The following is a 25,849-nucleotide window of genomic DNA, read 5'->3' on the forward strand; positions in this document are numbered from 1 at the left end:
RTCCCGCCTCCGAGACCCCGCGTCCCCCTCCGGAGCCCGGCGCGCRCAGGTGAGCCTTCCTCCCCTCGCACTTGTGTACTGGGGCTAATTGGCGAAGGGCGCTCAGCAGCCCAGCTTCGCACCTTGTTAGCGTGGCAATTAGCTCTCTTTACCTTCCTGATGGCTCATGTGCATATTTGGCTCCAATCCATCTTTGGGCCGAGTTATAAATGTGATGCTGGGGAGCCGGCGGGAGTCGAGTTGGGGCTGGGACAGGAGAGCCATGCTGGGGACGGTCCTGCTCCTGCTAGCCCTGGTGAGGCCGGCGTGCCCACGTAGCCCGTCCCCGGACGACACGGTGAGCTGGCGAGCCGAGGCGCTCAAGAAGCTCCTGGAGGTCTTCGGCATGGAAGACCCCCCGCCGCCCCCGGCTCACTTCAAGCAGCCGCCCCAGTACATGGTGGATCTGTTCAACACCGTAGCCAACGCGGACGGCGTCACCAAGAATCCCGACATCCTGGAGGGGAACACGGTCCGCAGCTTCTTGGATAAAAGTAAGAGTCCTTGGTGGTCGCTGTGACGCTGGAGATGGGCTGCGGGGGCCGGGGGGGGGCGAGTCCACGTGTCTCTCTTGGTGCTGCATGGACGTGGGCTGCGGGAAGGGGCTGAGAGTGGCCGGCAGAAATTGCTGCCGCTGGGTTTGGCTCCGCTTTCTAACCCGTCCTTCTCTTCAGTTCACAGCGATAAGATGCATTTCCTCTTCATCCTGTCCAGCGTAGCCAAGAACGAGAAGATCCTGACAGCGGAGCTGCATCTCTTCCGCCTCTGGCCGAGGGTCACCGACGGGCCTAAAAGGCACCACTTCTGCCAGGTGAGGAGGGGGACGGGGACGGGGACGCGGGGACGGGCCGAGCCTGTGCCTGGGGACGCCGCTGSCTCTCTGCAGTCACTCGTCTGCAGGCAGGAGCCCAGCCCGGTTCCGGTTCGTGCGTGGCCTCTCGGAGCAGCTTTCCTTCTGGCTCTGCAAAGTTAATACAAAGCGTCACCCCATTTCAGAAGCGCTGCAGAAGGAATTGCAGTGATTTAACTACGGCAATTTCTTAGACATGATTCCATTTGGGCATACACCAGCTCCGACTTCAGAGGTTTCTGACCGCTCAGACTGGCAATTCCCCCTATCGCTCTCTCTTTCTCCTTTTGAATCTCTATTTCGGTGGTATTTCCCCTCTGACAGGCCCCGGTGGTAACTGCCCTTTGCCTCCTTCCTCAGGTGAGCATCTACCAAGTTCTGGACAAGACCAAACCGGACTCCCCCGAAGGGAAGAAGCTGCTGGCGGCCAGACTCATCTCGCTGCAGGGCTCGGGCTGGGAGGTCTTTGCCATCACACAAGCTGTGAGTGCTTTTACCCGAATTTGGGTAGTACGGAGGGAAAAACGCTCGTACCCCGCTGCCGGCTCACGCCGCGCTCTTCCCCTCCGCTGCCGCGAACGTGCGGCGTGCTGCAGCCTGGAAGCAGCACCAGCCCCTTCCCCAGCCCTGGGGTGTGCGAGCCTGGGGCTGGGCAGCGCCGGTCAGCCCTTAGCAGGGCTCCGGGCTGGGGGACGGGGGGTGACAGCCTGGTGACCTGGACACCAGCCTCCTCGGCCCCCGTTCTGAGCTGCTGCATCRCCCAAGGGGCAGTGGCTCAGCTGGCCTGGCCGGGGACGCTTGTCACCTGCCATGGGGACACCCCGGAGCAGTGCCCTCGTTTCTCCTGCGGTGACACCGGTTTCGTTCCCCAGGTTCGCGACTGGATGGAAGACGAAAGCAGCAACCAGGGTTTGTTGGTCGTGGTCCACAGCCTGGGCGGGGGCCCGCTCGACCCCCCCGTCGTGCAGTTCGCCTCTGGCCGGGACCACCATGAGAGCAAGAAGCCCATGCTGGTCCTGTTCACGGACGACGGGCGCCGGGGAGCGTCCCTGCCCACCGCCGGCTTCTCAGGTGCGTCCCGCGGCTCGGAGGGTGCCATGGTCCCCTAGGTTGCAGGGTGCTCCGGGTGCTCCCTGTGCCCGCCGGGCTGGCTGCGACGCGCTCCCACGCAGAGCCGCTCTCACCTCTGCTCCAGCAGCCGCTCGGTCCCTGCTGCACTGGTGCTTTTAGTTATTATGGGTGTTGCTTGGGCTGGAGGGAGACAGGGTGATGGTCACTGTGCTGGCAGCTCCGACTGTACGGCTGGCAATCCCAGGAGAGTCCGGAAAGTCAGCAGAAAACTTTCCCCCCCTCCTTTTCCCCCTTTATCCCGTGTGTCGAGGAGGGCGTGCTCCTTCCCCGAGCYGAGTTCCCTGGCACACCGTCCTGTGCTCTGTAACCGCCTTTGGAAAGCCGTACAGGAGCTGTAAATGACAGCACTTGCTCCCTGCATGGTGCAGTTATTAAAACCTGTTCGTTTTGGGTTCTCCTGAGAAACGGGAACAGGGAATTTGTGAAACTTGTAGCTGGTACTCAGGAAAATTCAAGGCTCGTTCTCCAGCCAGCGGGAGCAAACTTAGCTGGCTTAGTCTGAACACGAGTGCAGGCTTGCAGGCATAAATCTGGACTTTGCGTGCGCTGGATCAGCTCCATTCTGGCAGCGTGAGGCTGTCGCCTCTTGGTGGCTCTGCCTGCCCCGGTCTGGCTGTGACCCAAGGGCTTGGTGTGCCAGGCGGCTGCAGACGGACAAAAGCCACGCAGAGGGGTGGCCAAGGCTGCTGCTTCGCTCTGTCCCTCGTTTCAGGCTCGTGCAATCCCTAATGGCATCATTTTCTCATTTCTGGTAGATTTACAGCCTCAGGCTCCCATTCTCCCTGCTAAGATGACGGTGCCAAAACTGAACGGGCCACGGAGCACTCGCTCGCTGGACCGGCTCCAGCCCTGCCAGAGGCATCCCTTGTCYGTGGACTTTGAGGAAATCGGCTGGTCCGGCTGGATCATCTCGCCGCGGGGATACAACGCCTACCACTGCAAAGGCGCCTGCCCCTTCCCGCTGGGCGAGAACATGCGGCCCACGAACCACGCCACCGTGCAGTCCATCATCAACGCCCTCAAGCTGAGCGAGGGCGTGAGCAGCCCCTGCTGCGTGCCCGACAAGCTCTACTCCATCAACCTCCTCTACTTCGACGACGACGAGAACGTGGTCCTCAAGCAGTACGACGACATGGTGGCCGGGAGCTGTGGCTGCCACTGATGCAGGAGGGRCAAGAAGGCGCTGCCGCTGCCACGTCGGAGGCCGGTCCCGCTGCCCGCATCCCTCCGAGAGCCCCGGGAGGCTGCACGGTGATTCCCCCCGATGCACAACTGCTCTGCAAGAGTCTCCGTCCTGCAAAAACCCTCAGCGGTGCCAAAGAGACCGGGGGGAGCAAAGCAAGGCTGGGCCTGGCTCTTCCCATCGTGGCCGGGGTGGCTTCGCCCCCAGCAGTGCCTGGGAAGGCTCGGGGCTGAGCTTTGATTCAATTGACCCAAACAAGCACGTGCGATTTGGGAGCCCGGAGAGGGGGATGGCTCCATTTCGGGGTGCCCTGTGCAGGTTTCCTTGCTCACGCGAAGGCTTCCTGCAGGCTGTACTATATGTATATAGCAAGAGCACTAATATATGACAGAAACCGCCTGTACAGTGGCCTGTAAATGTCTGTACATTGCTGCATATTTGTGACTTGTAAAATGAATTCAGAGAATTAAACCTGCAGTTCTCAGGGGAGGTTTCTTTTGTGACCGCTGCCTGATGGGGCTGGCAGGTACGAGTGAGGTGGGATGTGAGCGCCCGGAGGCAATCGAGGTCTGGGATGTGAGCGCCCGGAGGCAATCGAGGTCTGGGATGTGAGCGCCCGGAGGCGATGCTGCTGAGCGCGGACGGGTGGCAGGGAAGGACGGCTCCAGGGGAAGGCAGCCGGAGGAGGCTGCCCTCTGCCCGGAGGGAAGGTTCCTTGTGAAAGAGAAATGGGGAGAAAAATGGAGATGACCTGCACTGGGGGGTCGGGATCATTTCTGGGGGGGGTGTAAGTATAGGGGAAGTCGATGGGGGGACCGGGGAGCTGGTGTAGGTGTTGAGGGGGTCAGTGGAGGTTATGGGGTCCCCACCTCGTGCCCGCTGGCACAGCTCCGTTGTCCCATGCATGCTGTCCCCCAGTGGTCCAGGACTCGGCGGGAGCGTGTCTGAGCCGCAGGGCCCGTCCCTGCCAGACGGCTGATCCACTCCAAGCCTCTCTCCAACAGTTTCAAAATAGCAGCCGCTTAACCCTGGCCGCAGACTGACACCGGTGCCCCCGCCTCTCCCGCAAGCAGCTCTTCGTCTCCGAGTTCAGCTTGCAGGTGAGGAAATTGCACCCCAGCCTGGCAGRCAACGATCTCCTTGCCCGCCGCTCACCCAAAAGCGGCATCCGCGGCTGTCGGCCTTTTCCTGTGCCCTGCGGGGTCAGGCCCTGCCTGGGGTCCCTCTTCCCACCCCGTTCAGCAGAAGGGTGCATTCCCCAGGGATCTCGTTGGCTGGGTACAGTCACACACCCGAGGGCAAATGCTTCCCCTGCAGCCCATGGACACGTCCCCTACCACCACTGGGATGTGACCACGGGACAGAGCCAACCTGTATGTCCTGCGCACACRCAGACATTAAATTAAACTTGCTGTTCGCCCTCAATTACAAGAAGTTTTACATAAAGTGGSTACCCAATAATCCAAGATGATGAACTATTTTGGCCTGGTTTAGTAAATGCCCATTCCGGGCAATACTCAGGCAGCCTGCTCTGCATTCCCAGCACAGCCGGTGCCTGTGGCTTCCACCATCGGAGTGGCTCCAGTGGCAGCCTGCCCCAGCRGCGCGTCAGGCCCTGAGCTTCGCAGGCAGAGGTGCAGCTGGAAGGAAAGCAGTTTTGGCTGGATGGACATAAAACTGCAATCTTTTATACTCTGTGCGCAGCTAAGCCTGAAGAGATGGTCACACAGCTGCATCCCTCAGCCGGTGCATGGAGGACATCTGGCCGAGGTGAGCTGCAGAACGCCTGTGTCCTGAGAGTGTCTCTTCCAGCAGCTCCAGACAGCTCTGCAGCAAGGCAGGTTTGGTCTCCTGACCCCCTGACAAGCCCTGTGACCCTACCACAGCTTGCTCTGGGAGCCAGGCAGCAGCTCCAGAGGAAGGTTTGGAGCCTTCCCCCTTCTTCTTCCCATGAAGTTGATCACGTCCCTCCTCTGCACCCAGAGCTGAGCCCTTACAGGGGATCAGAGCTCCCTGTTGGTAGGACACCTGGTGACACTGAAGGAAATCCAGGGTTTGGCAGAGGGGAGCATGTCCCAGCCAGGAGCCACCCCAGCCCCACGGACACCATGGCCAGGCTCCTCCCAGGCTGCTGAGCGCCACCATGGGTCTTCACCCAGGTTTCCACGCTGGGCTGAGCCTGGTTTGAACTCTCTGTTTGGCTAGTAAATGACCACTGATCGCAGGCTGCTGCCTGGCAGGCTGGAGTAGGGAGAGCCCTTGTGTGTCCTGCTCAACCCAGGAGCGGAGCAGAGCCTGGGCAGGTATCACATCAGGCTTTATCTCAGCACATGTGTAGACTTCTACCACCCTCCACACGGTGAAAGTCTAGCCTGATGCACCCCACTTGCTTGCGTCCTGTGTCCTCAGGGTGTCCCATTCCCTAGCTGACCTGCCCCTTGATCATGACGGACAGACATCCTGCCATGTCTGTACAGTACTCCCTGTAGCTGCTCCTTTATTCATGCTCTCCAGGACAGCGGCATCCAGCATGCAATATTGAGGAAGGTCACAGCACAAGGACAGCCATGGCCATGCTTCATCCCTCCAAACAGCCTGAGCTGTCACAGGTACCTCTGCAACGGCACCTCCCCGCAGATGCTGCCGTGACTTGCTGCTCACTGTCACTCCCCATGTAGTGAAGCCTTCCTAGGGGACAGGACCTAGAAGAGCAGCTGCAGGGGTGGATGGCTAGGACAGAGGGCAGGAGATGTCACAGTGGGAGGCAAGCTGGGGTTTAAGGGGCTGTCTGGGGGTGAAGGATCAGTGGTGGCAGCGGGGATCGGCTCCACAGCACTCCGACAGCTTCCGCAGGGCTCGCTCCTTGAAGCGGATTTTCCTGGAGATCTTGAGCGAGAGGCTGGTCTTGTTCTCATGGGTCTTCAGCTTGGCATAGTAATCGGAGAACTTGTTGTAGAGGATGGAGATGGGCATTCCGTTCAGGATGATGCCGAAGGAGATGCAGCCGAACGCCACAATCCTGCCGAGCACCGTGTTGGGCACGCTGTCTCCATAGCCCACAGTGGAGAGGCTGACCTGGGAAAGAAAAGGATAAAATGGTATGTGTTCAAGCCCAGCAGACCTCTCCTGGCTGCTCACCCACTGAGGGGATTCTCATCCCTGGTCATTTAAACACCTGGATTGGCTGATTTCGCTAAGAGACACTTCCGCAGGGAGGTATTAATTAGAGGCAGGCAGCCTGTGGTGGTGGAGGGAGATTATAATAGCAGAAGTGACTGGTGGGATCATTTTGTCTGCAAATCAAAAACCCCTCGTAACCCCTGGGTCTCAAGTGCTTTAGCTGTTTGTCAGCTCAGAGTTAATCCCAGGTTTATTATAGCACCTGGCTCAGCAGAGCAGCTGGCTCCTGGTGGCACAAGCAGGCAGCGAACAAGGGCAACCCAAAGGTTCCTGCCCCTGACTGCAGTGTGCTCTGGTCTATGTTCTCTTTCTGGGCCTAGGCTGGAGCAAAGCGTCACCACATTTCCCYGGTTCCCATCCCTGCGCAGCCCTGGGTTCCTCTCCTCAGCCCCACCAGCGCTGACCCCTGTGCCTCTCCTCATGTCTCATGAGCCCGGCCAGGCTGCCTCTCCCTGGACAAACCTCAGGCCAGACCGAGCATCCATCCCCAGGGGATAGATGGCCACCCATGTGCTTGGGTCCCAGGTGCCATGACAGATAAAGCCCACACTGAGTCATGCCCCCCTTGGCACAAGGCCAGGCCTGGATGTTCCCAGGCCACCTCTGACCCAGCATCCTGCCCCCGTGCTTGGTTTTGAGCAGCTGAGCTTAGTCCCAAACTCTGATTTCCTCCCTCAAAGCATGCAGGGCTCTGGGCTTCCCACTGAACCTGAGCCAGTGGGAAAACTGGGCCCATTTCTGCCTCCTGATCAGCAGCTAATGGTGAACCCCTCCAGCACTGAGGCAGCCCCTGCCCGTGGAGTCCAGCCACACACCTCTCTGGAAGAGGTACCCACGCCTTACCGCTGCCCACCACCATGCATAGGGGATGCTGGTGAAGTTGGTGCCTGGGATGTCATGTTCCACAGAGTGCATGAGAGCAGAGAAGGTGAAGACCCCCATGGCGATGAAGAGGAAGAGGCAGCAAACCTGCTGGTAACACTGGCGCATGGTGAAGCCGAAGGCCCGGAGGCCAGTGGAGTGGCGTGCCAGCTTGAGGATGCGGAAGATCCTCATGAGCTTGATGAGCTTGAGGACTTTTCCCAGCTTGCTCACATTCTCCATCTTGTGCAGTTCCTCATGGTAAAGTACGTCTGCTTCATCCAGATTTTCAAAGAGAATCTGGATATAGAAAGGCAGGATGGCCACTAGGTCTACAGCATTAAATGCTGCCTGCAAAAACTTCTGGAAGCTGGAGGAGGATATGAGCCGCATGAGATATTCGGAAGTGAAGAAAATGGCACAAATCATCTCCAGCAGCTCCATCCACTTCTTCCCAGTCTTATGCTTTATCTCCTCCACTGTGCTCAAAGTCATGCTCACGATGGAGATGAGCACAAAGAAGCTTGACATGACAGCAATGATCTTGGCTGGGACAGAAGAGTAAGGGTTCTCAATGAGGTTCCAGATCATCTTCCGAAACTTCCCCATGCATTTGCCTTCAAAGTGCACTGTTGACAAGTCCAGGGGTTCCAGTTCTGCCTCCAGCTCCTTCTGTATTTTCAGGTAATCACTGAGTTCATCTTGCCTTTCCTCAAATAGGATCCGGCAGCAGCGCTGGGCGTATTTCAGATGAATTCCCCAGTACTCAATTTCCTCCACAAAGTGACTGGGGCACATCTCATCCATTATCCACAGGACACCGCTGCGGTAGAAGTGGAAGATATAGTGGAAAATTGAAGGATCTCTGTCAAAGAAGTACTCATTCCTCTGCACTGAGTAGTCATCGCAGAGCTGCAGCTTCTTCATAGGGTCGGTGTAAATGGCTAGCTTCCCAATCCTGGTGATGGGATACCGGGCAGCTGCCTTGTAAGCTATCTGGAATGATTTGCCTCCCACATTAATGTTGAGGAAGTACTTGTTCCTTAGGATGGGAATTCTGCTTTTCTCCTGGTTTCTGTCTGTCACGTTCTGCATGGAGCTCCATTGCTTTATCAGGCTGTCCTGCGCAAATGGGATGTAGACTTCCTCTTCCTCTGGTGTCCAGTAGCAGCCCCGGTGATCCCCAATCTTCAGATTGGCAGAGAGACTTGCACGCCTCTTCCCCAGCTGCCTCATTGTGTCTGACCCTCCAAAGCAGTGATTCCTCTTACAGGCTGTGGGACAGTAACTTTGGCTTCACAGGAACATTCCCACCAGCCATGTGTGGACTAGGGCAAGTGCTTTCAGCTCAGAGGAGCAGTGAAGAGTTACTGCTAAGGGGCACTGCCTGCGCCACGTGGCACCTGCCAGGTTCCCAAAGCCGATTGCTTATCCGATTGAGATTTGCACTGTAGGAGCTGGAAGCAGCTAAGTGTCYGCTCCTTAAGACAATAATGAGATTGAAGCACTAACCCTTTATATAAGGGGCTATTTCCAGCTCTGCACTTCTCTTTTTCCTCATTCTGTTCTTATTAGCTGTTTGCATTTGTCACATACCACCCTATTTCCAAGCAGGGCATCTACTATAGCAAGCTGAAGAGACAGCATGAACTTGCCTACATTTAACCTTTGAATGCCTCTTTTGCAAAGGACATGAAGGTGCAGACATGCATCATCCACCTGCGGCCTTGACTCCTAGACACTACAGAATCCCCAGGCATGGGAGCAGCTGAAGCCTCTGCAAGGAAAGTGCAAGGAATCAATCAGGCTTCCAAGTCACCTTAAGATCAGCATTCAAAGCAGTCCCCAGTCGAGATGTGACCTTGAATAACCAGCTCAAGAGTGCCAACAGACCTTTTCCAATTTAAGCAAAGCCTTATTTGCTGTTATTGYGATTAGCCTATATGAACAGAGGGGGGGAAAAAAAATCCTACTGGAAAGGCATAATAGGGAAAGCAGGGAAATTTTCCTCACCCCTCTCAGATAGGGAGGACTATTGGGGTAACAGGAGAGAAAGCTGCTCAAGAAACCAACCAAGCAGAAAAGCAAGTAGAGAACCAGTTTTGCCTGCTCTTGGAAGTAGAAATAATATTTCCAGGTTGTCCTTCAGTTTTAAGTAGATTCCGATCCACTGAGCTGTCACATCTTCTCACTACTGCTGGATCCTTATTCTTGCTCATCTCCTGCGTATGCCTCTGTCCAGCTGAGAGCAGCTTGGTCCTCCTATCCACACCTGAACTAGTAAATGAAATGTGCTGTGACCATTCCCTGGCACCAAGGCCAACTGATACAGAATAATTTTCCTCTGTCCTATTAAGTTGAAGTAGTCAGAATTGCATGTTCTGGAAGAAGGTACTTCAAAGGAACCTCCTGAGGGAGCCCTAAAGTGTTTAAATACTGTCTCTACAGGAAGAAGTTTAAGGTGAGTCTAACTTTACAGCGCTTCCTCTGCCCAAAGGAGTAAATATAGCCCAAGGTAAGTTACGATGAAGGCAACTGGCTCAGAGAGGCTAGAAGTCACAYGATGGAAGGGTTTCGTCATGCTTATCACCCCCTACTCTTATCTTTATTATGTAACCAATAACACTGCAAGATCTCTTAGCTTCACCTTAAGTCAACTCCCCACCCCACCCCAGTTCTTAATGGTTTTACTACCAAAAAAYGCTAGGAGAACCCCAACGCACAGGCAAAAAAAGCAGAGAAAACACTAGCAATTGATTCTCAAAGTCCTCTGATTTTCCCTCTGAGCTTGTAGTTACAGGGGAAAAGGAGTCTCAACATGAGAGCAACAGCCAAGGTAACAACAGCAGAGGCCCTTACCCACTCACCTAGTCAACTGGACAAGGTGGCAGCACGCAATGAACCTCCAGCTCTTGGTTTTACTAYCACAGGGCAGCCCCACCTGCAGGGTTATTCAGCATACAGCCCTGCCYGGCTTGTTTGCCAGGCTCAGTGGGCCGTATCCAAATCAACTAAACAGCAACTGACCCTATATACAGRAGGACATAAGTTTGGAATGGAATGAAGTAGGCTTTATAGCAACATCTGTATCCAACCATTCTTCTTAAATGGCAGCCTTAAAGATGTAATGTCAGAACAAACTAAGAGAGACTAAATCTGGTTATTTGACCAGGACTTTGAGGTTGCTGGGAAGCGAGTATTTCTAGACTGAGAGGGCCATATGCTATTTAACTGATGTCTCTTACCAATAAAACAGAGTATCAGGTCCTTTTGGGCTTTGCTCAACTCTGTCCTTAAGTGATATTCCAACCACATTTAGGGGTCTTACCTTGGATTAGTTATCATCGCATACAATTAACTTGCAAATCCTCTGAGCCAAAGCTCAAAGTTGTACGCTATGTTGCTATTCCCTCAAGAAAACAAGTTTATGCCAAAGTTGATATTAAAAATAAGTAATCTGTGTAATTCAAATAGAACAGACAAAATGGGAGACATCACAGCTTTAAATATATTTATTAGTCATGCACCAGCAAAACTAGGATAAATTCAATACAGACAGCATCATGGTAGCTGAATCCAATGTGGGCTTCCAAATTACTGTGCTGCTTCTTAATGAGCTATGACCTGTACATCCAGCACCTCCAGCCTCATCGTATTTATTTCTCACAAATAAGGCTGGTCTTTTGAAAGCTCCCACTTCTTAAGTACTGGCCCTGGCGTCACTGGTTTCTTCTCAGCTGTTGTCACTGCAGACCCTGAACTGGGAGAGAGGAAGGATGAGAGAGGTGACTAGGTTTTAATAACAGCTTATAGAGAGCACTCAGATTTAATCAAGAGTACAGATATGATTAGTGCTAGAGTGTTTAGGTAAGTCAACTTCCAAACAACTTGTTTACTTATTCAAGAAGAGATACAGAAATAAAGTATTAGTTCAGTGTTCTTTTATTAACCTGCTAAATACAACATTATTTATTGGAAGAGTTCTGTATTTTTAGGGATCATCCAGGAACATCAAACTAGGCTCAACCCTGCTTATCTTGCAGAGTCACAGCTGTAAAACTGCAGGACAGCCTAGGTCAGACCTACCTGCCAGCTTGAGCCCCTGCAGCAAGGGTTTTCTGTGCCGACGCGACAACAATTGGCGGGAAAGCCTCTCTGCGTCCATCACGGGTGCAATAATAGTTATTTGCAAACTTGTGACTGGGACCCACTGGGAGCTGAGGTGGCGGCTGGGTTCTAGACAGCAAATGTTTCAAGAACTTCAGCACGTAAGTTATGATTAGTAAGTCTCTGTATTAATGCGAAACAGAACGCAAGCGCTGCAGTGCTGTGCTCTGGCCAGCCTGCAGTCGCATCAGTTTTTACAACAGCTGAATGCACCCGATACAAACACAACCATGTGAAAACACAGAGCTGGGAAATAACAGCCCCTTTGCCCCATCTCTGCAGTAACCGCCCCTCTTTCCGGAGGGCACAAACAAGAACTYCTGGAACTGCGGGGCTAGAAAACGCTTGTGGTCCCGTTGCCGGCTCGGGGAAAAGGAGAGCAGGGAGCAGCGCTAAGGTCTGGCCGCCCCCGGGCGGCGGCAGGGCCCGCGGCGGGGAGCCGCCGCCCGCCCGTTACCTCTTGGAGATCTCGGTGTAGCGCAGCGCCAGCTTGGCCTGGAGGTCCCGCTGCAAGACAAGGCGAGAGCGGCTCAGGGGGGTGCCCGGCGGCGGCCTGCAGGGTGCGCAGCGCCGAGCACAACCCGGCAGCGGGGCCCGGGGCCGCCCTTACCCCCGCCGCGAAGTTGCGGAGCCGCTGGATGATGCGGGTGGCCGTCGCCATCTTGGCCGCCGTGAAGGGCGGGGGGGGTGGGGGGGGAACGGGAAGGCGCGCGGGCGGTGCCGGGAAGGCGCGCGGGGCACGCCGGGTCTCGCGAGACTTGGCGCTCTATAAAAGCGGGCGGGGGGGCCGCCCCCTTCTCTCTGCCGCGAAGCCGCCATGGACACGAGCCGCGTGCAGCCCATCAAGCTCGCCAGGGTGAGGGGCCGCGCCGGGCCGGGGGGGTGGCAGCGGGGAGGACCGGGGCCGTCTCCGCGCGCTGACGCCGTGTCTTGTGCCCGCAGGTGACCAAGGTGCTGGGCCGGACCGGCTCGCAGGGGCAGTGCACGCAGGTGAGCGGGGTTGGGCCGGGGCCGGGCGGGGGGGGGCCCAGCGGGCCCGGCCTGACGCGGTGCCGCGCTCCAGGTGCGCGTGGAGTTCATGGACGACACGAGCCGCTCCATCATCCGCAACGTGAAGGGGCCGGTGCGCGAGGGCGACGTCCTGACGCTGCTCGAGTCGGAGCGCGAGGCCCGGCGGCTGCGCTGACCTGCCGGTGAGTCCCGTTTCCCCCCCCCCCGCGGCGGCCCTTCTCTGCTCGGCCGGGGGCTGCCTGCCCCGGGACTCGCCTGCCGGCGGCCCCCGCTGAGGGATACTGGGCCCTGAAGCTGCTCAGACCTTGCCCAGGTCACAAGTAACACGAAATGTTCCTTTTTATTTACCTCTTCTACCCTTTTGAGCCATTCAGAGCAGCAACTCTATAGTCAAAATGAAACGGTCTCCACTGTTTTCCTTCCAGGTGATGAAAGCCTTATTGCATTTGCTCGGAGCTGCTAGTTGACATCTACTCTGCCAGGCATGGATCACAGAAGAAGAGGACGGCGTTTGGAGTTAATGCAATAAAGTTTGTTTGKTTTTTTTTTCCAATAGTGTTTTCTCTAGGTCTCAGTTATTGAACGGGTGAATGTTCTGGCTTGTCTCAGTGCTTATGCATCTGCCTTYTGTAGTTGCATTCAGCAGAGGGACAAAAGCCTGGTCTGCTTATTGCAGAGGTTACGCTTACCCTTTTTGGATAAAATGCCTTCATCTTGATATTAACATGTTTTTGTGGTTTATATTAACCTGCCTTTTACAGCAAAAATAACTAGCTTTATCTTGATTACAGTGACCTTAATCATGACCTTTCCGATAAATGTTTCCCTCTGTATAASCACTGAGGTGACACTATTAAGCTTCATGGACCTTTTTGGAATTTCACTGCACTTCATAGTTGAGCTTTGGACTGGCTTGCAAGGCAGCTGCCTGCTGCTTCTGTTTTTCTGTGGTCAGTAAGCTAGTCTATAAATGTTACTATAAATATAGCTACTTGCTGTCTTTCCTGGCAGTCACCCGTAGATAGTGAGTGTTTGCGCCCCTTAGAGGAGCTAGTAAATCAGTCTCATTTAGTTTTGTCCTCAACTTTCCCTTCTGCCACAACATCAGCTGGAAAGGTTTATTGTTTTAGGCCATTATGTAGTGGTAGAGATGAGACTGAAAGGATTAGAAATGAGACTGAAAACTGCTGTGGTACAGGCAGGAGCAGGYTTGTAAGCACTTTTTTTGTCCCTGTGGCGGAACTGGCGTTTTCCATCAGTTGAGAGTGATACTGGTTTGTGATGTGTTTGAATCGAATCAGGAGGTCTGTGGCTCCTGATCCTGCATTCTTACTACATTGTTTTTTCTATTGGCAGTGTTCCTCCTCCCTGAATGTGCTTTACTTTTGACACTTTACTGGCAGGTGGGAATGACTTATCATAAAGTTGAGGAGGGCAAGTCTAGAATAGGTGCTCAAATCACTAGACTTTGGCAGATAGTGAGTATTGTTCAAGAGCGTTTGTGGTTTTTCCCCTGCTGAGGGCATGCGTGGTGTGCACAGAGTCAGGCCCGTGTGCAGTCTTAGACGGATTTTGCACGCTGGAGCAAACCCTTGTCTAGTGTGTGCTTGTGCTGTTGCTTGATCTGTTTTTGTTTCCTCTTTGSTTTGGAGTTTGAGCATAGGGTGAATCTGTGTTCTCATGGTTTCTGTGACACAGCAGAGTACTCGGGAATGTGGGTACATGGGGGTAGAGAGGAGGTGTCCACCTTGGAGTTTACTTCTCCAGCTGCTGTTTGTTTGCAGCACAGCTTTGGCAGGGACCAAAGAGTGTGTGTGCTTGTGCCAGGCCGGCGATGTGTGGCCAAACAGCTGTGACAGGCGCAGCGTGTGCTGAGTGACCAAGATGCAAGGGATCAGCTGTGATTCAGGGCTGGGATGGAGGTAAATTAGTAGGGGGGGGGTTTCAGAACAACTGTAGCCCTGCCCAAATATCTCTGCCTGGTCAGTGTGCTCCCCAGCCAAATGAGGAGGGAGGTGACCTTGCATCCCCTCTCCCATTCAGATGATTGCTCTAAAATAATGCAGCTTAACAATACCAGAGCACCAAAACAAACCAAGCATAGCAAAGGGCTACGTTTGCTCCCAGCATTGTTTTGTCCTATCGAGTGATACAGGCCAGAAAATACCCCCTCATGATACCTCAGTCCAGTTTCTGACTGTGGGGGTAATTCAGTGAGAAGAAAAGTGCAACAGATTTGGTCAGTCCATCAACTTGCAAGAAATGAATTGAAACATGGTGGCAACTGCTCACAGCAGAAGTTGTGCCCAGGCTGTTCTTCTGCTGAAGATGTGCTGGGTGCTTTGGCTTGACCCAGACGAGGAGGCAGGAGACTGCTGATGGTCACTGTGTTGTAACKTCAAAATAATTTTACTTTAAATTTTATTTGTATCTTAAAAATAAACATCAATATTAAAATATCAGTAAACAAACCTGTGAAACCAAGCAGTGAATATGAATTACATACAGAGCAGTGTACTAGGGAGTTGCTGTGAGCGTCTTGTATTAACCTCAGTGCAAAGCTGAAACAGGTCCATGGCAAGAACAGCAGGGTGTTGCTCAGAACAGGATTATTGGGGAGTATTTCCCAGCTTACAGCGTGGCTCAGACCAGGTCTGTGTGGCGCAAAAGCGATGGTGGAGAGGAAGATGGGCCAAGGAACAGAAATGGGGGCTGGGGCACTGCTTTCCTGCTTTGCGGAGGATTTTGAGAGCAGAGCCTGCTTCACATGCAAAAGCCTTTTATTCTCCCAGTCCTTAGTCCTTACCTTGCGTGTTCCCACCTGCCTTGCTGCACACACAGACACAAACATATACTTTTACATACACATCCATCTTCACAGGCCCTAGGCTTTCTCTGAGCTCTTATAGCTCTTCTTTCCCACCTTTTTCCCTGGAGTGGTCCTCAGCCACTCTCCTTGCCCTTGAGAAGGAAAGTGGGCAGAAAGGGACTTATTTGTTGGCTCTAGTTGTCTTCACAGTAGGTAAGAGTTTAGCACGGGCAATGTTTACAAGGTAATTTCTGTCTCCCTCTGGAGAAGGTCCCTGCTCCCAGCGTGGGGTACGGGCTGTCTCGGACTCTGCGTGAATTCACGGCTGGTGGCCCCCCTTCTGTCGGCAGTGCTGGCTGCAGCCCCGAGCAGCCAGGAGTTTTGCTCCTGCTGAGCAAAGCAAAACACTGATTTGATGATGAGCTGTGTTTTTTGACTAAGCAATGTAATTTTTTTTTTTGCATGCACATGCTAGGAAAAATTCAGATGGCAGCTGGGGAAGGAAATGCCAGAAAAAAAGAGGGCAAGTATTTGAGTTTGGAAATGCTCCCAGTGTATTTCTAAGGCAGTGTTAATCAGCTGTCTTGTGTCCCTTCTCCGGTCAGTAAGTAGGGCTTTGCCTTCCCCAGCCGGCACTGTGCAGCAGGGTTCAGGACCCAGCCAGGTTCCTGGCCCACAGAAGGGATGGAGACCAGGAGGAATTCAATCAGGAAGTCTGGTGAGACCTTGCACTTTTCTTCTGTGGTAAAAATGCTTAGTTTGGCCTTTTCCTATTGGCTTTAGCTGTTTTTTTTTTTTTATATTCAGTCTCCCATTCAAAAACACTGAAACTTGCAAGCTTTTCATTTCTTTTGAGGGAAGAAAAGACAATAAAAGCATGTTCTGCTGGGTCTAGTGACAGATTTACTAATGGCTTGCAGCTGCCAGAGGCTGGAAGACATGCYGGCTTGCTTCAGAGGGGCTGTCAGGTAGAAGGGAGAGAAGTGCTCGATGCAGTCTCTGGTTCTGCCTCYTCTCCTGGCTGCCGAGCCGGTGTTCGCCCTCTCGCAGCCCTGCTCCCCGATGCTCCGCTCTGCTGCCTTCCCTGAGCTGCTGGGAGCTTGCTGAGAGCAGGAACCRTGCACCGTTCTGGCTGGGGTGGTTTTCTGTTGTTTTAGTGACTTGCAGAGGGCTCCGAGCTGGCACAGCTCCAGCGGTTGTGACGGGAAGCTGGGCTGATGGGGACCGGGAGGGGACAGGGCTGGCTTCAGCTCGCTGCGTTTCCTACCCCACGGTCACTCGACGTTTGGCTCCTCTGTCGCTTTGCAGAACGAGGCGGCCGAGTGCGGGCTGCTCCCCTCAGCAGAYGCAGGCGAGCCCGAGGGACGATGCCTGCTCTATTGACAGGAGAATAAAAACATCTGCAGCCTCAGAGCGCGATACAGCACACAAGGGAGCGGCGGGAGGGGGACATAAATTACAGCCCGGCACTGATGGAAGCTGGCTGGGCATGTGGCTGGACCCTGGCTGGATCAGAAGGTCGCTCTAATTTGGTTTCTTTGGGCTCGCAGGACTCTTGGTGCCTGTCGGTGATGTCCCCTGCTGCAGAGAGAGAAGACAGTCGCTAAATGTCTCTAGAGATCCCTGCAGTGACTCGAGGTCAGAGCGAGCCAAGTTGGTGCTCTGCTGGAGAGTGTGGCCAAGGATCTGCTCTCCCCTCCACAACCACCTCCCTGGGGAGGTGTCCCCCCGAAAGGGACCGCTGGGCTGTCTGTCCTCCATGCGGCCGAGTCAGTGGCATGGTGCTACCTCTGTGGCCGCTGCATGGGACAGGGCAGGTGGCAGCAAGCAGGGAGCCGGGGGGCTCTGCGGTACTCACGGGKGGCTGCATCTTTGTGCTGTTGAGGTGGGCGTACATGAGCGCAGCGATGTTGCTGTGGCCGGCCTCCAGCGCGATGGCGACAGCGTTGTTACCATCCTAGAAAGGGCAGAAGAGCGGTTGGGAAGAGGTTTGGCAGAGCAGCGTGAGGTAGCAGAGAGCCCAAGGGTGTCTGGGCACGAGTGGCGGAGGGCTCGCGCCACCCGAGCACCGCTGCGGGGCTTACGCTGTCCACGATGGAGATGTTGCAGGGGGGCTGAGCCAGGAGCAGCTTCACCGTCTCCACGCGGCCGTGCTCGCAGGCGCACATCAGTGCGGTCGAGCCCTCCTCGTCCTGCAGGTTCACGTCGGCCCCGCAGGCGAGCAGGGCTTCCACCATCTCCTGCCGGCCGTGGCTGACGGCCAGCATGAGCGCTGTCTGGCCAGCCTGCAACGCAAGGGACACTGCCAGGCTGCTCCAACCTGCATGTGATGGTGCCAGCCCCCAGCTGTGCCTCCTTTTCAACCCACTGCCCCGGGAGGCTCCACTGCTGTCCCCAAGTGTCCACACAGGCTTTGAGTATCTTCTTGCCTGGAGACCAGTGGAGGTGCAACCAGAGAGCCCTGATGCTGGGCAAAAGGAGCTCCTGATGTGATGCCTTCCCCATGCACTGGCCCTTCCAGGTTTGGAGACCACAGTCCTGTCCTCGGGGTGGAGGCAGGAGGTGAGTGTGGCACCGGGAGCTGCTGGGGGGGGGTTGGGGGTCAAGAAACGGCACCAGCGAGCAGAGCCCCYGGCCCACACCAACCTGGCTCGCCTTGGCGTTGACGTTGCCCATGCTGAAGAGTCTCCTGACCACGTTCATGTCCTCCTCCTGCTCAACGGCCGCCAGCGCCGCCAGCATGAGGGCCGTGTAGCCGGCTTTGTTCTGGTGGTCCACGTTGCAGACCCCTGCGAGGGATGGGCAGAGTGGGGGACTTGGGACACCGCTCCCAGGACAGCGGGGCCCGACGGGTGCTGCGTGCTGGGCAGGACCACGCTGCACACCCTGCTCCCTCCCCTGCTTTGCAGCCCTGCAGGCACAGACCTGCTGCTAGGTTGTCCCCCCTTCCAAACCTGGGCTACCAAAGGGCCAGGGGAAGTTGCCCAGACTACCTGGGCTGGTGCAAAGCTCTGCTGGTGGCTAGAGCAGAGCTGTCSGGGCCAGGGGCTGCCCCAGGGCACGGCAGGAACATGGTGGCATCCCAGCAGGAGGGCATTTCTCATGGGAAACCCAGGGATGGGGAGTCGCGAGGAGGCCTGGAGCAAGGTGAGGTCCCCGGGGGGGGAAAGCMGCAGAGCCAGGGACCACTGACCGGTGTCCAGCAGCAGCCGCACGATGTGGAAGTTGGAGTGGGAGACGCTGTAGTGCAGCGCCGTGTTGCCGTTCCCATCYGCCAGGTTGACCACGTGGGCCAGGAGGGCTGGCGAGACCTCGGCGAAGGCCAGGAGGTGGTTGGCGACGGTGTCAGGGACAGATGACTTCTGGCTGGACACGCGGAACCACTCCTGGAGCACCAGGCTGCTGCTGGCGAGCTGCAGACGGCGAGCGGGGCTGAGCCGGGAGAGGCGGCTCCCGGCCACGGCCGAGCCTGGGCACGTCGCCACGTCCCCCCRGCACCCATGTTACCCTGATGGTCCCAGCCACCAGCTCCAACCCCAGCGCCCGAGCAGTGCAGACAGGGAGCAGAAATCGTCTCCTTGCCTCCCGGGAGGGGAGGACCCCAAAACACAGCCCCTTGCTGGGATGCCCCATAGGATGCCCYTAGCTGAGTCCACGCGGCTTTTGGGGTATCTGGAGGATGTTCAGCCCATGGAGCTGCTTCTCGGGCAGAGGGCTGTGCTCTCCGGGTTCTGGCTGGAGGCAGCCAGACCTGGACCTCCAGCTGGAGCAGAGAACAGGGCCTTGTTTTGGGGAGAGGGGCGCTTGGTCAGGCTTTTCTGGCCAGTCTTGGGGGAGACCAAGCCCCAGCGGTGCCCTCCAGCCGGGAGCAGCCAGCCTGGGACCTGGGGGAGCTGCCAGGACCGACCATCCCACCCGCAGCACCCTGACTCACTGCCTCTTTGCTCTTGGTGGCGCCGGGGTGGCCCAGGTGGCTCTTGACGATGAGGCAGGCTTCCCGCATCCTGGGGCTCAGCTCGAACCTGGCGGAGCGGGCGAGGGAGACTCTGAGCGCGGGGCCGAGCCGCGCGGCCGGGTTGGGCTGCGGGGGTTGTCTCACCCCACCGAAACAGCCCTGGCAAGGAGCACCCATGCCCACCTCCACCTCCAGCCTCCCCCAGCCCGCGACCCTGCGGAGCGGCTGCTCCTGCGGCTCCGAGGAGGTTTTTGGCTCCTCTCTCCAGCCACATCGAATTCCCTTTGTTTCCCAACCGTGCAACGTTCCAGAYGGACTTTGTGTCCCGGCTGGCTTTCAGCCTCTGCAAACACATGCCGGGCAGAAACGCTTCCCACCGGGGCAGAGCTGCCGGGAGCCAGGGGAATCGGGGAGCTGGACGGAGCCGCTCTCCTGTCCCTGCTAAGGCTCTGGGAGGGCCTGGGCAGAGCTGAGCCTTATACGGACTTGCTTCGACGAGATTTGCCCATTTTTAGGCCGAATTTTTTCCTTTTGTTGAAAAATGCCATGGAAATTGTTTTTTTCTCCAAATTATCTCCCCCAGAAAAAAGGCAGCTGCTGCCACAACCTCCTGTTTGCCTTAGGAGACCCGAAAAGCTGGAATGATTTTTTTTTTTTCCCTGCTGAATGGTTTCTGCAGGAGGCGAATGTGTTTTTCCCATCAGCTGCACCAAAACGCGGCAGCGACTCCCCGAGGGGGCAGAGCTGGGGCCAGCACCGGCCTTCAAAAAAGAGCACTAACCGCTGGCGGCCGAGCGCTCCCGGGGAGCGGGAGCCTCCGCCGCCGGCAGCCCCTTCCCGCACTTACTTCTCCTTCACCTCGGTGGGCTCCGGCTCCGGCACGGGTGTGCTGTCCTCCGGCACGGCCCCCTGCTCCAGGCTGCCTGGGTCGCTCTCGCCTGCCTCGTCCGAGGTGTCTGTGTCCTCCTGGACGTCGCTGTCGGAGCTGTCGGCTGAAACCTTCTCGGAGGAGCTGTCTCCTTCATCCTCCTCCTCCTCCTCCTCGCTGGAGGTGCTCTCGTACCTGCGCGGGGGAGAGGGGCAGCGGTCGGGAGCGCTCCGGCAGCTCCCGGTCTTCCCGAGCCGCGCCGTGCCCTGGCACCTACTCGCCGTTCAGCACCCCCACGAACTGCAGGCTCTTCTTGCTGCCTTCGGCCTCACTCCTGGCGGCGCCGTCCCGCTTCTTCATGATGGACTTCAGGGCTCCTGGGGGGGAGCAGCATGGAGACGGAGTGGTCACGGCCGGGCGAGCTCAGCCCCTGGCACAGGTGGACGCGGCGCGAAATGCCGCTGGCACCGACTCGGCCRCGGTCGGCGCCCGGCACGCGAAGGACGCGGGCAGCCTCTGAGACCGGGCGCTTGTCGTGACACGTGTAGCGCTGGCCCTGCGCACGCAGATCCTGCCGTCCCTGTCCCCAGTGGGGCCACCCTCCTGCTGCCCTCTCCCTAACCCTCACCTCTGCAGGAACATCCCGACCCGCTTCCCGACCCGGGTGCCCAGTGCCCCCGGCACCAACTCACCGGCCGCAGGGCTGGGGGAAGCTCCGCCGTCCCGCGCCGGGGTCGGGGCCGGTCCCTCGTGTCCCGTCTCCGGCACCGCCGCCCCGGCGGCTGGGATGCCCGGGCAGGTGCCCTCCTTCCTTTCCGGTGCCCCTTCTCCTCCCCGCGGCGCCGGCTCCGTGTCACCCTGCTCTTCGGGACTTCTCCGGCCACCTCCGTGCTCGGCGCCGGCCGTGTYGCAGTCCGGCACCGCGGCCCCCGGGTCGGCTTGGACGCCTTTCTCCGCACGTCCCAGCGCCGCATCGGGCCCCACCGCCACGTCCCTCCCTTCGAGGCGGCAGCCGACCCCGACCGAGGCGGTCGGCGGCGAGCAGCTCACGCCGCGGTCCGCCGTCTGCACGGGGTCGCCCGCCGCCTGGCTCCGCGTCGGCACCGCCGCCTCCACGAGCGCTTCGGCCACCTGCGGCTTGGCCGTGACCTCCTTGTCCGCGAGCCGCCGCGGCCGGCGGGCGCACACCTCCACCCGGAGCTCCTCCAGCTCCCGCGTGGCCTCCCGCAGGTGGCCCTCCATCAGGGCGATCACCTCCTTCTGGTGGCCGACGGTGTGCTGCAGCAGCTCCAGCTCCCTCTCCGCCTCGGTGGGAAGCCCCAGCGAGGACTCCAGCACCCACACCGCCGCGTCCCTGCTCTCCTTCTCCCCTCCGGCCGCCTCGGCGCAGCCCGCCCGCTGCGACCGGTAGTAGAAGACGGCGTCGCTCATGTCCAGGTCCTCTCCCACGGCCACGGAGCGGCACGGCCTCTCGGCGGGCCTGGCGGGGCGGGCGGCCCGGCTGCCTTTGCCGTTCCTCTCCGACACGGACAGCTTCTCCGTGAGCTTCCTCAGCTCGGCGATTTTACTCGCTCGTGCCTTCGCCGGCTCCACGTCGCTCTCTGGCTCGCCCCCGCTGGCCGCCCCGGCGCTGGGGGGCCGCGAGGGCAAGCGGAAAGCCTCGCCGGGCTCCGTCGACAGCTTCTCCAGCAGCTTCGCCTTCTCCTCCTTGAGTTCGCAGATCTTCATCTCCAGGACGGGGATGGTCTTCACCTGCTCCTCCAGCTCCCGGAGCTGCCGGAGGGCGGCAGCCATCTGCTCCCGCACGTGCTGCAGCTGCGCGGCGCTGAGCCCCGCGGCCGGCGTGCTGTGCCCCGAGGTGGAGGGACTCATCCTGGCGGAGCCCGTGAGCGAGGAGCTCGGCACGACCTGGCCTTCGCCGTTCCCACTGGAGGGGACCCACGCGGGCGGCTGGCTCGGGGCGACCGGCGCGCCGCCGGGGCCGGCCGAGCTGCTGCTGCTGCTCCAGGAGGGACTGAGTGGTCCGGACGTGACGACGTTCCTGCTCTCCAGCAAATGGCCCTGCTCCTGCTCCAGCCTCCTGCTCGTCTCCAGCAAGGTCTTCTCCACCCGGGGGTTTCGCACGAGGCACTTGCGGGCAGGCGGCGGGAGCAGCCTTAGCGCCGGYGTCGGAGACACGGGGTGGGAGGCTTGTTTGCTCCGGGGCTCCCATGTCTCCAGGGGAGCCCGGCCATGGGGGGACAGCAGGACCGTGGTCCTCCCCTCCTCGCTGGCCGTGGAGGTGAGGGACTCGGTGGACGTCCAGCCGCTGGCCTGGCTGCTGGGGCTGCGCAGGGCGCCGGGCTGCTGCCTGGCCCCTTTCGCCCTCCGAGGCAGCGGCACTTTCTTGAGAGTTTGGCCGCTTTCGATGTCATCGACGTATTTCAGAAAATCCAGGTCTAAGAGGAAGCCGTAGGGGGTTTCCACCGAATACGAGCTCTTCTCCCCATCGTCCTGGTCCCTGTACAAGAACGGGCCCCCGAGATCTGCAAGACAAGCAGGGACAAGCAGGGAGATGCTTAGGCAGCGACCTGACGGAGACAGGAAGGCTTTCCAACTGGGTTATACTGGGCGAGCTGGGATTTGCAGCCTGCAGCCCACCCCTCTGAGACAGCTGCAAGGTGGCACGAAGGACGGCTTGTTCCTGGCATCACAGCAGCTTYGCACCCAGCCTGAAGGTGGAGGTTTTACCAGGGAGCTTGGTGCAGTTGGGTGCTTCAAGGTACCCGCTCTGCTGTGAGGAGCTTGGTGCCGGAGCGAGGACATGCCAGGAAACCCATGTTAAGTCCATCGTGCCCTGGCGGCTCAGCCCTGCYGCYTTCCTAATGCTCCTTCYGCCGTCCCCTGCGCRGTGACGGCCCCGCCGTGTCCCCCCRCGAGCGGCCACCGGTCCCTTTACCTGGGAGGTTCTGGTTCAGGTGCGCGGGTTGAGCCATCTTCTCCCCGGGGACACCAACGCCACCGACCAGGGGACCATCAACCTGAAACGACAGGGGGTCCCGGTTCCGTGAAACCTCGTAAATCGGACCGGCGCCAGCGGGCGAGCCCCATCCGACCGGCACGAGCCGGGTGCCCAAACCCCAAGCCTGAGGAGCATCCCCGTGGGACGCGGGGTCGCCGCTCCCCAGCCATCAGCCAAGCGCCGGCTGCCTCTGTGCCTCCATCGCAAGCCTGCGAGATCCGTCCCGGCTCCCGAAAGCCTCCGGTGCACCCGCTGCCGGGCGGCTCGAGCGGCGCGGCGCGGCCACCTCCGGTTGCGGGCCAGCTTCCCGGGCGGATTAGCATCGAACCGCCCTGCGAGGCCGGGGATTGTTTGTACATTTAAGGAATGTTTCGCAGCCCGGTCTGGGACGGCTGAGGCCGCTCAGAGGAGGCGCTGCCAGCTCCGAGCGTGCAAAGCCGTGAGTCAGAGCTCGGCCGCACGGGGGGAACGGGCCGGAATAACGAGGCTGCCGCGGGGCACCGAGCCGTTACGGATACGATTCCCAGCGGAGAAATTTGCTCTGGCAAAGAAAACGAGAGCTCTCGCAAAGCCACGTCACCGTAGGCGGGTCCCAGCCGCCGGCGGGTCGCTCCGCGCCAGCTCCGTCCTCGCTGCCGGGGGGGCCGAGCGCTGCGGAGCCCCTGGCACTGCCTCGGCCGCCGCTCGCCCTCGGAGGCCCCTCGGCGCCCGGCGGGACGCGGGGAGGGAGCCGGCTCGCGGCTGGGTGGCGTTGCAGGCGGGCAGGGGGCCAGCGGATGAGCCGGCTTGGTCCCCTCCCAGGTACAGCCCAGGGCTCGTCCGAGCTTTTCTGCTTTTGCAAAAGCCCCGTACAGCTTGTCTCCGGCTTCGGCAACGCCCTTCCCGGCCTCAAAGTCTCCCAAATGCAGGATCTGGGCCGACTCCAGCTAGTTTTGTCCAAAACGCCTCGGATATCTGCAACGCTGCTCCCACCCCGCGTGGGTTCGTCCCTACATCCCAGGACACCCCAGCTCCGYGGAGACAACCGGCTCCCGTCCCCGGGACGGAGCTCCCAGCTCCCTTCCCGATGTGCTTGGGGGACAACCCAAATTCCCGGGGAGCCCCGAAGAAGCCGCTGCTCCCCTGCTCCCTCGCAGCCCAGCCTGGGTGCCGCAGCGCAGCGCYGAGCCGGGCTTATCCCCTCCGCGTCCGCCCGCGCTCGGCAGCTCTCGGTTATCCGCGGCGAGGGGCCGGTGGCTCTAAAATTAGCTCCCTGCGCCCGCAGCACTTCCATAGTAGGTGCAGAGCAGGGAGAACCTCTGCTGGCTGATAACGCGGGATAAGGCACGGCAGGGAGAAAAAGAAACGCGATGAAACCCTCAAAATAGAGCGATAAAGCAGCAAGCTCCGAGCCAGCTCGGCTCGTCCCGGGCTGCGTGCCGGGCGTTTCGGACTGCCGGGGGCCCTTCGCTCCCGCCAAGCGAGAAACCTGCCCCTAGAAAGCGGAGCTGCCAGAAACGTCCCAGGCTGCTCGCGGGGGGGCAGCTCGAGACCCTGATTTAAGGGAAGAAGAGGCTAAATGGCATCTTCTGGCTGGCAGCGGGTCCCCACTGCCCGCCCGTATCCCTGCTCCATCTCGGGCAGAAGGATATCACCGAACGGCTCCGTAGGCGACACACGCAAGGGCTGGTCCTGGCGGAGGCCCCCGGCGAGGAAGACGAGGGTCCCGCAGCAGGGCTTTGCGGGGCAAAGCAGGGAGGGAGAGAGTTTCTAGCCACACGAGCGTGGTTTTTCCCGGGAGCCAGGCACGGGGCTGGCACAGCACGGACAGCCARCGGGATACCCCCGTCCTCCCTCCGGCATCCGGATGCACACAAGAGCCTGGCATTCAGCGCAGGGCGGTGGGTCCCAACCACGGCGCGATACCGGCTGCTCGGAGGGGGAAAAGGTGCAAACTCCCGACCGCAGTAAAACCAAGCAGACTTGCAGGAACGACCCCGCAAGCCCAAGAAAGCGAGAGGGGGAAAGAAACGCCGGCGCGGGCCGCGGGCCAAGGGGTGACCTCACCGCCGGCGGAGGCCAGCAGATGCGATTGTTCGGCTCGGACCTGCTGGAACATCTGTCTGCATCTGGGCGCCGGGGCTGCGGGAACAATGCTCTTCGGTCTTCTGGGAACGCGCTGGAACAAAGCGAGCCCTGTGTCGGGAAGAGAGCTGTTCCCAGCGAGCCCCGGGCCCAGCAGCTCCTGATAAGCCCCTTCCCAGCCAACGCCTGGAGCCAGGTCCCGGGGAGATCCTGGGTGTCRGGATCAACCCTGCCCTTTCCTCAGGGAAAGCGTTTCCCTTGATTAACCAGTGCTGCAGGCAGTCGACGTTCCCTGCCTGCRGACTCCCATTTCCAGCCCTTCTCTGCAGGGAGACCCTCAGCCCTGCTTTATTCCTCCTCCTTGCCTGAATTCCTGCTTTGGCTGACAATTTGCAGAGAGGCCCGTCCAGGCTCCAGGGATCTCTACGTTTTCACGCCACGTCCAAGGAGCGATTGCTCCCAGGCCACGTTTCGCAGGTTTGCTGGCACTGCACAGCCGCTGGCTGCCCGCGCTCCGGGCCAGGCTGTGGGCTGCGGCGATCCTGCCTGGCAGCATCCCACGTGCATGCGCCGGCTCGTCCCCTCCACAAGCACTTACGTATATCAGCAGCGCACAACACCCTCGGCTGCTCCAGGCGCCTCTCGTGCCACCAACTTGGCGAGGGGCAGCAGCGTCCGGCTGGACCACGCTCCATGCTCGCACATCCTCTCTGCCCGTGCAGGCAGCAGG

At 58.7% G+C, this 25,849-nt stretch overlaps 5 protein-coding genes across 5 annotated transcripts; 2 read left to right on the forward strand and 3 right to left on the reverse strand.

The window, feature by feature from the left end:
- The first annotated feature begins 27 nt into the window (after positions 1-27).
- Positions 28-3,375, forward strand: LOC112967619 (bone morphogenetic protein 2-like). Its single transcript, XM_026068967.1, has 5 exons — positions 28-533; positions 714-850; positions 1,250-1,372; positions 1,762-1,960; positions 2,776-3,375. Exons 1-5 carry the CDS (start codon positions 167-169, stop codon positions 3,180-3,182), a joined length of 1,233 nt encoding a protein of 410 aa, XP_025924752.1. The 5' UTR covers positions 28-166; the 3' UTR covers positions 3,183-3,375.
- Positions 3,376-5,793: 2,418 nt separating this feature from the next.
- Positions 5,794-8,480, reverse strand: LOC112967631 (potassium voltage-gated channel subfamily V member 2-like). The gene is made up of 2 exons (XM_026068980.1): positions 7,227-8,480; positions 5,794-6,278 (listed from the first exon to the last, which is right to left on the reverse strand). The coding sequence occupies exons 1-2, from the start codon at positions 8,478-8,480 to the stop codon at positions 6,006-6,008; spliced, it is 1,527 nt and encodes a 508-aa protein (XP_025924765.1). The 3' UTR covers positions 5,794-6,005.
- A 2,261-nt stretch (positions 8,481-10,741) lies between these two features.
- On the reverse strand, positions 10,742-12,123 carry NDUFA7 (NADH:ubiquinone oxidoreductase subunit A7). Its single transcript, XM_026068977.1, has 4 exons — positions 12,022-12,123; positions 11,869-11,918; positions 11,331-11,480; positions 10,742-11,004 (listed from the first exon to the last, which is right to left on the reverse strand). The coding sequence occupies exons 1-4, from the start codon at positions 12,070-12,072 to the stop codon at positions 10,908-10,910; spliced, it is 348 nt and encodes a 115-aa protein (XP_025924762.1). The 5' UTR covers positions 12,073-12,123; the 3' UTR covers positions 10,742-10,907.
- A 75-nt stretch (positions 12,124-12,198) lies between these two features.
- Positions 12,199-12,977, forward strand: RPS28 (ribosomal protein S28). Its single transcript, XM_026068978.1, has 4 exons — positions 12,199-12,267; positions 12,354-12,401; positions 12,475-12,604; positions 12,848-12,977. The coding sequence occupies exons 1-3, from the start codon at positions 12,229-12,231 to the stop codon at positions 12,595-12,597; spliced, it is 210 nt and encodes a 69-aa protein (XP_025924763.1). The 5' UTR covers positions 12,199-12,228; the 3' UTR covers positions 12,598-12,604; positions 12,848-12,977.
- Positions 12,978-16,553: 3,576 nt separating this feature from the next.
- Positions 16,554-25,398, reverse strand: KANK3 (KN motif and ankyrin repeat domains 3). The gene is made up of 12 exons (XM_026068954.1): positions 25,142-25,398; positions 22,993-23,074; positions 22,112-22,579; positions 20,747-22,030; positions 20,332-20,431; positions 20,034-20,249; positions 19,166-19,253; positions 18,425-18,644; positions 17,878-18,020; positions 17,316-17,516; positions 17,090-17,188; positions 16,554-16,812 (listed from the first exon to the last, which is right to left on the reverse strand). Exons 1-12 carry the CDS (start codon positions 25,151-25,153, stop codon positions 16,756-16,758), a joined length of 2,970 nt encoding a protein of 989 aa, XP_025924739.1. The 5' UTR covers positions 25,154-25,398; the 3' UTR covers positions 16,554-16,755.
- Between the last annotated feature and the right edge of the window lie 451 nt (positions 25,399-25,849).

Source organism: Apteryx rowi, unplaced genomic scaffold (assembly GCF_003343035.1).
Source record: "Apteryx rowi isolate R43461 unplaced genomic scaffold, aptRow1 scaffold_283, whole genome shotgun sequence".
Classification (NCBI taxonomy): Eukaryota; Metazoa; Chordata; class Aves; order Apterygiformes; family Apterygidae; genus Apteryx; species Apteryx rowi.